Here is a 13,286-nt window from a genome sequence, read left to right as displayed (position 1 = left end):
GGACGGTGAGATCTTGTTTTTAAAAATTATTTAGCAAAATTAAGTTTTTTACGTCGTAGGCAGAATTGGTAATTGGAAATAATTACGTTTTTTACGTCCTAGGCAGGGAATGGGTTAATATATGTATTTACATTAACAGGTAGAGACTGTAGGAGATGCCTACATGTTATTTTATTAATATATGTATTTATATTAACAGGTAGAGACTATAGGTGATGCCTACATGTGTGCGTCAGGCGTTCCCAACAGGAATGGGAATCGTCATGCAGGAGAAATGGCCAACATGTCTCTAGACATCCTTCACGCTATTGGAACTTTTAAGATCAAACACATGCCTTCAATTAAAGTCAAAATACGCATCGGACTGCACTCTGGTAAGGATGACTTTATGTTAATGAAGTGTGTGTGTGTGTGTGTGTGTGTGTGTGTGTGTGTGTGTGTGTGTGTGTGTGTGTGTGTGTGTGTGTGTGTGTGTGTGTGTGTGTGTGTGTGTGTAATTAATATATAATGTATTTACAGTATATTGCAGGAGTTGTTGGACTGATATTTATGTACAAATGTGAAAAACAATGTATAAGTACTGTTGTATACATGTGAATATGTACTGTTTTGTATGTAAAGTATGTATAATGTTTTTATATATGTGTATTTAATGTATATAATGTATTATGTATGTCATATGTATTATATGTCCGGTAGTACCAGGAGATGTATATACACTGTATATAATGTATTTATAATGTATATAATGTATTTATAATGTATATAATGTATTTATAATGTATATAATGTATTTATAATGTATATAATGTATTCATATATATATTATAGGTCCAGTAGTAGCAGGAGTTGTTGGACTGAAGATGCCCAGATATTGTCTGTTTGGAGACACAGTGATGACTGCCTCTGGTTACGAGGCTTCAGGACTACGTATGTAACACACACACATTACACGCACACACACACTCCCCACAAACACACATACACACACACACGCACACGCGCACACACACACACACACACACGCGCACACACGCACGCACACACACACACACGCGCGCACGCACGCACGCACGCACGCACGCACGCACACACACACACACACACACACACACACACACACACACACACACACACACACACACACACACACACACACACACACACACACACACACACACGCACTAGAAGTATAATAATTGTGTTGTTGTTCAGTGTTAATATCATAGACTTAAACTATGATGGAAAATGTCCGTCAAACATGATGCCGTACAACTAAGACTAGAAGAGAAGAGATCCAGTAGAACTAAGACTAGTGGAGAAGAGATCCAGTAGAACTATGACTAGTGGAGAAGAGATCCCGTACAACTAAGACTAGAAGAGAAGAGATCCAGTAGAACTAAGACTAGTGGCGAAGAGATCCAGTAGAACTAAGACTAGTGGAGAAGAGATCCAGTAGAACTAAGACTAGTGGAGAAGAGATCCAGTTGAACTAAGACTAGTGGAGAAGAGATCCAGTAGAACTATGACTAGTTGAGAAGAGATCCCGTACAACTAAGACTAGTGGAGAAGAGATCCAGTAGAACTATGATTAGTGGAGAAGAGATCCATTAGAACTAAGACTAGTGGATAAGAGATCCATTAGAACTATGACTAGTGGAGAAGAGATCCAGTAGAACTATGACTAGTGGAGAAGAGATCCCGTACAACTAAGACTAGTGGAGAAGAGATCCAGTAGAATTAAGACTAGTGGAGAAGAGATCCAGTAGAACTAAGACTAGTGGAGAAGAGATCCAAGACTAGTGGAGAAGAGATCCAGTAGAACTAAGACTAGTGGAGAAGAGATCCAGTAGAACTAAGACTAGTGGAGAAGAGATCCAGTAGAACTTAGACTAGTGGAGAAGAGATCCAGTAGAACTAAGACTAGTGGAAAAGAGATCCAGTATAACTAAGACTAGTGGAGAAGAGATCCAGTAAAACTAAAACTATTGGAGACGAGATCCAGTAGAACTAAGACTAGTGGAGAAGAGATCCAGTAGAACTAAGACTAGTGGAGAAGTGATCCAGTAGAACTAAAGCTAGTGCTACCCTAAAACAAAAATTTTAGTTAAAATTCAGATGACTAAAATATGACTTTCCAGCCTATAGGACCATATCAGTCTGAATACCTTTGTGTGTCCTTCCAGACTATAGGATCCCTATCAATCTAAATTCCTTTGTGTGTCCTTCCAGCCTATAGGATCCATATCAGTCTGAATACCGTTAAGATCCTGGTCGCCCTGAAAATGGGCTTCAAGATCGAAACCAGAACGCATCAGGTAACACACACACACACACACACACACACAAATTGCTATGATCTTATAGTTTACTGAGACACTACACTGTCTCTGTATTCTATGATCCTATAGTTTACTGAGACACTACACTGTCTCTCTGTATTCTATGATCCTATAGTTTACTGAGACACTACACTGTCTCTCTGTATTCTATGATCCTATAGTTTACTGAGACACTACACTGTCTCTCTGTATTCTATGATCCTATAGTTTACTGACACACTACACTGTCTCTGTATTCTATGATCCTATAGTTTACTGAGACACTACACTGTCTCTCTGTATTCTATGATCCTAAAGTTTACTGAGACACTACACTGTCTCTCTGTATTCTATGATCCTATAGTTTACTGACACACTACACTGTCTCTCTGTATTCTATGATCCTATAGTTTACTGAGACACTACACTGTCTCTCTGTATTCTATGATCCTATAGTTTACTGAGACACTACACTGTCTCTCTGTATTCTATGATCCTATAGTTTACTGAGACACTACACTGTCTCTCTGTATTCTATGATCCTATAGTTTACTAGCCTCGGAAACCCAGGCTTTTTTTTTTGTTACAAAAGAAAAAAAGCCTGGGGGAGCGATGTAGGAACGATGGTCTAAGACCTTGTTATCTCCTAACCAATCAGAGTGCAGAGGGGCGTCGCTCTAAATTTGGTGACGTCAGCGTGCTCCGTGCACAGGCCGAGGGGGGGAGGGGAGGGGAGGCGGGGACATAGATTGGTGAAGCAATAGGAAGCCACGCACAAATCCAGGCGGCTGTGTTTGGGTCCGCCCTTCAAGACCATGGATTGAGCTCGTAGCCTCAGGCTAATAGTTTACTGACACACTACACTGTCTCTCTGTATTCTATGATCCTATAGTTTACTCAGACATTACACTGTCTCTCTGTATTGTATGATCCTATAGTTTACTGAGACACTACACTTTCTCTCTGTATTCTATGATCCTATAGTTTACTGAGACACTACACTGTCTCTGTGTATTCTATGATCCTATAGTTTACTGAGACACTACACTGTCTCTGTATTCTATGATCCTATAGTTTACTGAGACACTACACTGTCTCTCTGTATTCTATGATCCTATAGTTTACTGAGACACTACACTGTCTCTCTGTATTCTATGATCCTATAGTTTACTGAGACACTAAACTGTCTCTCTGTATTCTATGATCCTATAGTTTACTGAGACACTACACTGTCTCTGTATTCTATGATCCTATAGTTTACTGAGACACTACACTGTCTCTCTTTATTCTATGATCCTATAGTTTACTGAGACACTACACTGTCTCTGTATCCTATGATCCTATAGTTTACTGAGACACTACACTGTCTCTCTGTATTCTATGATCCTATAGTTTACTGAGACACTACACTGTCTCTGTATTCTATGATCCTATAGTTTACTGAGACACTACACTGTCTCTGTGTATTCTATGATCCTATAGTTTACTGAGACACTACACTGTCTCTCTGTATTCTATGATCCTGTAGTTTACTGAGACACTACACTGTCTCTGTATTCTATGATCTTATAGTTTACTGAGACACTACACTGTCTCTCTGTATTCTATGATCCTATAGTTTACTGAGACATTACACGTCTCTCTGCATTCTATGATCCTATAGTTTACTGAGACACTACACTGTCTCTGTGTATTCTATGATCCTATAGTTTACTGAGACACTACATTGTCTCTGTTTATTTTATGATCCTATAGTTTACTGAGACACTACACTGTCTCTCTGTATATTATGATCCTATAGTTTACTGAGACACTACACTGTCTCTCTGTATTCTATGATCCTATAGTTTACTGAGACATTACACTGTCTCTCTGCATTCTATGATCCTATAGTTTACTGAGACACTACACTGTCTCTGTATTCTATGATCCTATAGTTTACTGAGACACTACACTGTCTCTCTGTATTCTATGATCCTATAGTTTACTGAGACACTACACTGTCTCTGTTTATTCTATGATCCTATAGTTTACTGAGACACTACACTGTCTCTGTATTCTATGATCCTATAGTTTACTGAGACACTACACTGTCTCTTTATTCTATGATCCTATAGTTTACTGAGACACTACACTGTCTCTGTATTCTATGATACTATAGTTTACTGAGACACTACACTGTCTCTGTATTCTATGATCCTATAGTTTACTGAGACACTACACTGTCTCTTTATTCTATGATCCTATAGTTTACTGAGACACTACACTGTCTCTGTATTCCATGATCCTATAGTTTACTGAGACACTACACTGTCTCTGTATTCTATGATCCTAAAGTTTACTGAGACTGTCTCTGTATTATTTGATCATATAGTTTACTGAGACACTACACTGTCTCTGTATTCTATGATCCTATAGTTTACTGAGACACTACACTGTCTCTGTATTCTATGATCCTATAGTTTACTGAGACACTACACTGTCTCTGTATTCTTTGATCCTATAGTTTACTGAGACACTACACTGTCTCTGTATTCTATGATCCTATAGTTTACTGATTAACTACACTGTCTCTGTATTCTATGATCCTATAGTTTACTGAGACACTACACTGTCTCTCTGTATTCTATGATCCTATAGTTTGCAGACACTACACTGTCTCTCTGTATTCTATGATCCTATAGTTTACTGAGACACTACACTGTCTTTCTGTATTCTATGATCCTATAGTTAACTGACACTACACTGTCTCTCTGTATTCTATGATCCTATAGTTTACTGAGACACTACACTGTCTCTCTGTATTCTATGTGATCCTATAGTTTACTGAGACACTACACTGTCTCTCTGTATTCTATGTGATCCTATAGTTTACTGAGACACTACACTGTCTATATATTCTATGATCCTATAGTTTACTGAGACACTACACTGTCTCTCTGTATTCTATGATCCTATAGTTTACTGAGACACTACACTGTCTCTCTGTATTCTATGTGATCCTATAGTTTACTGACACACTACACTGTCTCTCTGTATTCTATGATCCTATAGTTTACTGAGACACTACACTGTCTCTCTGTATTCTATGTGATCCTATAGTTTACTGAGACACTACACTGTCTATATATTCTATGATCCTATAGTTTACTGAGACACTACACTGTCTCTCTGTATTCTATGATCCCATTATGATCCTATAGTTTACTGAGACACTACACTGTCTCTCTGTATTCTATGATCCTATAGTTTACTGAGACACTACACTGTCTCTCTGTATTCTATGATCCTATAGTTTACTGACACACTACACTGTCTCTGTATTCTATGATCCTATAGTTTACTGAGACACTACACTGTCTCTCTGTATTCTATGATCCTATAGTTTACTGACACACTACACTGTCTCTGTATTCTATGATCCTATAGTTTACTGACACACTACACTGTCTCTCTGTATTCTATGATCCTATAGTTTACTGAGACACTACACTGTCTCTCTGTATTCTATGATCCTATAGTTTACTGAGACACTACACTGTCTCTGTGTTCTATGATCCTATAGTTTACTGAGACACTACACTGTCTCTATGTATTCTATGATCCTATAGTTTACTGAGACACTACACTGTCTATATATTCTATGATCCCATAGTTTACTGAGACACTACACTGTCTCTGTATTCTTTGATCCTATAGTTTACTGAGACACTACACTGTCTCTGTATTCTATGATCCTATAGTTTACTGATTAACTACACTGTCTCTGTATTCTATGATCCTATAGTTTACTGAGACACTACACTGTCTCTCTGTATTCTATGATCCTATAGTTTGCAGACACTACACTGTCTCTCTGTATTCTATGATCCTATAGTTTACTGAGACACTACACTGTCTTTCTGTATTCTATGATCCTATAGTTAACTGACACTACACTGTCTCTCTGTATTCTATGATCCTATAGTTTACTGAGACACTACACTGTCTCTCTGTATTCTATGTGATCCTATAGTTTACTGAGACACTACACTGTCTCTCTGTATTCTATGTGATCCTATAGTTTACTGAGACACTACACTGTCTATATATTCTATGATCCTATAGTTTACTGAGACACTACACTGTCTCTCTGTATTCTATGATCCTATAGTTTACTGAGACACTACACTGTCTCTCTGTATTCTATGTGATCCTATAGTTTACTGACACACTACACTGTCTCTCTGTATTCTATGATCCTATAGTTTACTGAGACACTACACTGTCTCTCTGTATTCTATGTGATCCTATAGTTTACTGAGACACTACACTGTCTATATATTCTATGATCCTATAGTTTACTGAGACACTACACTGTCTCTCTGTATTCTATGATCCTATAGTTTACTGAGACACTACACTGTCTCTCTGTATTCTATGATCCTATAGTTTACTGAGACACTACACTGTCTATATATTCTATGATCCTATAGTTTACTGAGACACTACACTGTCTCTCTGTATTCTATGATCCCATTATGATCCTATAGTTTACTGAGACACTACACTGTCTCTCTGTATTCTATGATCCTATAGTTTACTGAGACACTACACTGTCTCTCTGTATTCTATGATCCTATAGTTTACTGACACACTACACTGTCTCTGTATTCTATGATCCTATAGTTTACTGAGACACTACACTGTCTCTCTGTATTCTATGATCCTATAGTTTACTGAGACACTACACTGTCTCTCTGTATTCTATGATCCTATAGTTTACTGAGACACTACACTGTCTCTGTGTTCTATGATCCTATAGTTTACTGAGACACTACACTGTCTCTATGTATTCTATGATCCTATAGTTTACTGAGACACTACACTGTCTATATATTCTATGATCCCATAGTTTACTGAGACACTACACTGTCTCTGTATTCTTTGATCCTATAGTTTACTGAGACACTACACTGTCTCTGTATTCTATGATCCTATAGTTTACTGATTAACTACACTGTCTCTGTATTCTATGATCCTATAGTTTACTGAGACACTACACTGTCTCTCTGTATTCTATGATCCTATAGTTTGCAGACACTACACTGTCTCTCTGTATTCTATGATCCTATAGTTTACTGAGACACTACACTGTCTTTCTGTATTCTATGATCCTATAGTTAACTGACACTACACTGTCTCTCTGTATTCTATGATCCTATAGTTTACTGAGACACTACACTGTCTCTCTGTATTCTATGTGATCCTATAGTTTACTGAGACACTACACTGTCTCTCTGTATTCTATGTGATCCTATAGTTTACTGAGACACTACACTGTCTATATATTCTATGATCCTATAGTTTACTGAGACACTACACTGTCTCTCTGTATTCTATGATCCTATAGTTTACTGAGACACTACACTGTCTCTCTGTATTCTATGTGATCCTATAGTTTACTGACACACTACACCGTCTCTCTGTATTCTATGATCCTATAGTTTACTGAGACACTACACTGTCTCTCTGTATTCTATGTGATCCTATAGTTTACTGAGACACTACACTGTCTATATATTCTATGATCCTATAGTTTACTGAGACACTACACTGTCTCTCTGTATTCTATGATCCTATAGTTTACTGAGACACTACACTGTCTCTCTGTATTCTATGATCCTATAGTTTACTGAGACACTACACTGTCTATATATTCTATGATCCTATAGTTTACTGAGACACTACACTGTCTCTCTGTATTCTATGATCCCATTATGATCCTATAGTTTACTGAGACACTACACTGTCTCTCTGTATTCTATGATCCTATAGTTTACTGAGACACTACACTGTCTCTCTGTATTCTATGATCCTATAGTTTACTGACACACTACACTGTCTCTGTATTCTATGATCCTATAGTTTACTGAGACACTACACTGTCTCTCTGTATTCTATGATCCTATAGTTTACTGACACACTACACTGTCTCTGTATTCTATGATCCTATAGTTTACTGACACACTACACTGTCTCTCTGTATTCTATGATCCTATAGTTTACTGAGACACTACACTGTCTCTCTGTATTCTATGATCCTATAGTTTACTGAGACACTACACTGTCTCTGTGTTCTATGATCCTATAGTTTACTGAGACACTACACTGTCTCTATGTATTCTATGATCCTATAGTTTACTGAGACACTACACTGTCTATATATTCTATGATCCCATAGTTTACTGAGACACTACACTGTCTCTGTATTCTATGATCCTATAGTTTACTGAGACACTACACTGTCTATATATTCTATGATCCTATAGTTTACTGAGACACTACACTGTCTCTGTATTCTATGATCCTATAGTTTACTGAGACACTACACTGTCTCTCTGTATTCTATGATCCTACAGTTTACTGAGACACTACATTGTCTACACAGGGAGAGGAGGGGGGGGTGGGGAGGGAGAGGGGAGAGAGGATGACTATAGGGGGACTGAGTCTATACACTTCGGCTGTAGGCTTTATCATAAAGAAAGGTTTTTAATCTAGAGATAAATATACAGAGTGTGTCTGCTTCACGGACTGAGACTGGGAGAAGGTTCCACAGCTGAGGTTTCTGAAACTTAAATGCTCTGCCTCCTGTTCTAGCTTTTTGGGGATTTCCTGGAGCCGTAAGCATATTTTTTATATAGTATTTATATATACAGCGAGGCGAACAGTGACTGAGAATTGTACTTAAGTACAGTACTTGAGTAAATATACTTATTTACTTTACACCAGTCTGTGTCACATGCGGAGACGCGCTGTGAGCGGCTTTGCAAGCTCTCTCTCTCTCGCTCGCTCGCTCTTTCTTTCTCTCTCTCTTAACAGCGTGTGTGTGTTTCTGGGAGAAAGAGAGAAAGAAAGAGCGTGTCAAACTCACACGCTGTTAAGTTACACCTATTTCCTGTTAATAATAACCAGTGTAAAATGTGCTGCATTGGGAGGTAAATGGGAGACACTTTATTGTGAGGGTATGACCGGAAAAAGAGAGTTGTTTTTGCTGCTGCGTAGTTGTTGCGACATATTATATCTGTTGTCTGCACGACAGTCAGACAGAGACCGCGGTCCGGTTATATTACATGAAATGTGTATTTAACAGTCAAACACAAGTTGTATCATTTCGAGTTAGATATCTCAGACACTAGGCTACTACAAGGGCACTTGTGAGTAAAGTTGGCAAGTTGCCCTACAGTTTAACAACAATGCAAGTTGAAGATGAAATATCCAACACAGATGCGTAAATACTCTTAACAGCTATAGGCTACTGCAACTGTGGCATCCAGGTTAAATAGGCATCAACTGCCTATAAGGCTCTGCCACTGCCTAACTATAACCTCCTGTGAGTGAGTAGTGGTCTATAATTTATTACCATAACAGGTCAGCTGATCCACGTTAGGATTAATCTGAAATGCCCTTTTTTTTTACAGTGCCCTTTGATTAGAAACTGCGTTCAAGCGCAATTGATCATTGAGAAACCATTACGCACGCATCATGCGCAAATTGTAGTGTAGGTAATTAATGTATTTTTGCAATATGACCCTGCTACTGTATATAAAATGTGTATATTACTCGTTCATCATAGTTCATGTTCAAATAGCTCAATCCAAAATATAATGCTGTAGGCCTAAATGTTAGGCTGTATTTACGCACCTGCTTGTAATTAATGCTTAAACATAATTATGACCGGTATTTTTTATGAGATGTCTGATCAATTTGAATCATTCCGGACATTGGGACCAGCAGATTACAATCTTATAGCGCGACCCCTGAATTAGACCACAATGCTTAGCAGAGTTCAGTGATGCAAATGCATGTCAAGTTGATCAACAGATTGTATTATTCTCCAATGCAATAACAGTACTGAAATGAAGGCTATAAGGGCAATAATGGGAGCCCTTCTTTTTTTTAAAGTAACTAAAAAGTTACTTTTCACAGTAACGCATTACCTTTTGGTGTAAGTAACTAGTAAAGTAACTGAGTTACTTTTAAATGAAGTAACTAGTAATGGTAACTAGTTACTGGTTTTCAGTAAATAGCACAACACTGGTGAGGAGGAGAACCTTAAACTCTATTCTGTATTTAACCGGGAGCCAGTGCAAAGAGGCCAGTGAAGGAGTGATATGATCTCTTCTTCTGGTTCCTGTCAGTATGCGCGCAGCGGCATTTTGGACTAGCTGCAGGCTATTTAGGGACTTACTTGGGCAGCCTGATAATAAAGCGTTGCAATAGTCCAGCCTAGAGGTAATAAATGCGTGAACAAGTTTTTCTGCATCATTTTGGGAGAGAATGTGCCTAACTTTTGCAATATTGCGCAGGTGAAAAAAGGCACTTCTTGAAATTTGTTATATGTGGGACTGAAAGGACATATCTTGGTCATACGTGACTCCCGGATTCTTTACAGTGGCCCTGGAGGTCAAGGTAATACTGTACCATCTAGGGTAAAATTCTCATCGGCTAATTTATCTCTGAGGTGTTTAGGGCCAAGTACAATAACTTCAGTTTTGTCCGAGTTGAGGAGTAGGTAATTACGGGTCATCCAACTCTTGATGTCTATAAGACATGCTTGAAGTTTAGCCAGTTGATCTGTTTCATCTGGCTTCATCGATAGATGTAATTGTGTATCATCTGCATAACAGTGGAAATGTATAGAGTGTTTCCTAATTATCTCACCTAAAGGAAGCATATATAGAGTAAATAGTATTGGTCCAAGTACAGAGCCTTGTGGGACTCCGTATTTAACCTATTCACGTAATGAGGGTGTATCGTTAACGCTTCCAAACTGAAATCTGTCAGACAAACCAGTTCAATGCAGCACCCTTAATGCCAACCAAATGCTCTAGTCTCTGCAACAAAACATGGTGATCAATAGTATCAAATGCAGCACTGAGGTCCAACAAAACCAGTGCAAAAGAGAAGGTTGTTATCTGATGCAATCAGGAGGTCATTTGTAACCTTCACCAATGCCGTCTCAGTGCTATGGTGTGCTCTGAATCCTGACTGAAAAGCTTCAAATAGCTTGTTGTTATGTAAAAAGTCACATAACTGCTTGGCGACTGCTTTCTCAAGGATTTTAGAGAGAAATGGAAGGTTCGATATAGGTCTATAGTTAGCCAAAATGCGTGAGTCGAGAGTAGGCTTCTTGAGGAGAGGTTTGATGACAGCTACCTTAAAGGACTGTGGTACGTAGCCCGTCACCAGAGACATATTAATCATATCGAGTAGGGATGCACCAACCGGGGTCAGGACCTCTTTAAGTAATCTAGTTGGGACTGGATCCAAGAGACAGGTCGTTGGTTTGGAAGATGTGATCATTAAAGTAAATTCGGAGAGCTCGACCGGAGAGAAACTGTCCAAATATACACTATGTCGTACAGCCACTTCTGAGGATACTACATCCGAGCGTGGTCCAGTAGTAGAGAGTAGTAGGTTATCAATACTATCTCTGATCATGAAATGAAATTGCTCATGAAATGATTGCTGCTAAAGGGATTGTACATTTTAAATGATTAAAGACCATTAAAACAATTATTTGTGTGTGTGTGTGTGTGTGTGTGTGTGTGTGTGTGTGTGTGTGTGTGTGTGTGTGTGTGTGTGTGCGTGCGTGCGTGCGTGCGTGCGTGCGTGCGTGCGTGCGTGCGTGCGTGCGTGCGTGCGTGCGTGCGTGCGTGCGTGCGTGCGTAGGTTCTTTCGCCAACAGAAGACACTTACTTCCTGGTTGGTAGAGATGGATTCACCAAACCACTTCCTGTTCCTCCTGATACTACCGGAGGGTATGCACGCGCGCGCACACACACACACACACACACACACACACACACACACACACACACACACACACACACACACACACACACACACACACACACACACACAAACACAAACTATAAATAATATAGTATTTTATATATTTATACCCTTGAGGATCTTTTGTGAACATAAATAAAATGCGTCTGTCTGTCTTTCTGTCCCTCTTAAAGGGCCAGTAACCATGTCTGTCTGTCTGTCTGTCTGTCTGTCTCTCTCTCTTAAAGGGCCAGTAACCATGTCTGTCTGTCTGTTTGTCTCTCTTAAAGGGCCAGTAACCATGTCTGTCTGTCTGTTTGTCTCTCTTAAAGGGCCAGTAACCATGTCTGTCTGTTTGTCTCTCTTAAAGGGCCAGTATGCCTGTCTGTCCGTCTCTCTTAAAGGGCCAGTAACCATGTCTGTCTGTCTGTCTGTCTGTCTATCTGTCTGTCTCTCTTAAAGGGCCAGTAACCATGTCTGTCTGTTTGTTTGTCTCTCTTAAAGGGCCAGTAACCATGTCTGTCTGTCTGTTTGTCTCTCTTAAAGGGCCAGTAACCATGGTATTAGTCTTGATGAGATTCCACCGGATCGGAGACAGAAGTTCCTGGACCGTCAAGCCAAGAACAAGAAATAACACAAACACACACGCGCGCACACACACGCATAAGTCAACGCAATAGTTCTCAAACTTGGGTCTTCATAGAGATAATCTATAAGGGAATGTATAGAGATAATCTATAAGGGAATGTATAGAGATAATCTATAAGAAAATGTATAGAGATAATCTATAAGGGAATGTATAGAGATAATCTATAAGAAAATGTATAGAGATAATATATAAGGGAATGTATAGAGATAATCTATAAGGGAATGTATCGAGATAATTTATAAAATCTATAAAATGATCTTTAAGATAATCTATACAATAATCTATTGAGAAAATCTATAAAAGAATGTTTAGAGATAATTTATAAAATAATCTATAAAATAATGTATAGAGATGATATATAAGAGAATATATAGAGATAATCTTTATATTTCAAATGAATTTATTTTCTTTTGGGAACTTGGTAACATATAAATGAAGATTATAAATGCATACAATTTATACGACTTAGGTTATGACTAATAAGCAACCGTAAACCTACA

The 13,286-nt window shown here is 38.5% G+C and overlaps 1 protein-coding gene across 1 annotated transcript in view; it reads left to right on the top strand.

The window, feature by feature from the left end:
- Positions 1–12,794, top strand: part of LOC308081182 (retinal guanylyl cyclase 2-like) — a gene marked incomplete at its 5' end in the record, with an annotated part of 60,972 nt that extends 48,178 nt beyond the window's left edge. The window contains 5 exons of the mRNA XM_080457573.1: positions 200–374; positions 832–930; positions 2,233–2,318; positions 12,036–12,124; positions 12,684–12,794. Coding sequence (XP_080313699.1) covers positions 200–374; positions 832–930; positions 2,233–2,318; positions 12,036–12,124; positions 12,684–12,771 — 537 coding nt within the window. The 3' untranslated portion in view covers positions 12,772–12,794. The remainder of the gene's footprint in view (positions 1–199; positions 375–831; positions 931–2,232; positions 2,319–12,035; positions 12,125–12,683) is intronic.
- Positions 12,795–13,286: the final 492 nt, after the last annotated feature.

The sequence above is a fragment of the Gymnoscopelus braueri genome (assembly GCF_963280865.1).
Source record: "Gymnoscopelus braueri genome assembly, contig: SCAFFOLD_60, whole genome shotgun sequence".
Lineage (NCBI taxonomy): Eukaryota > Metazoa > Chordata > Actinopteri > Myctophiformes > Myctophidae > Gymnoscopelus > Gymnoscopelus braueri.
Note: the sequence above shows the minus strand (reverse complement) of the source record. Positions and strands in the feature narration are given on the sequence as shown.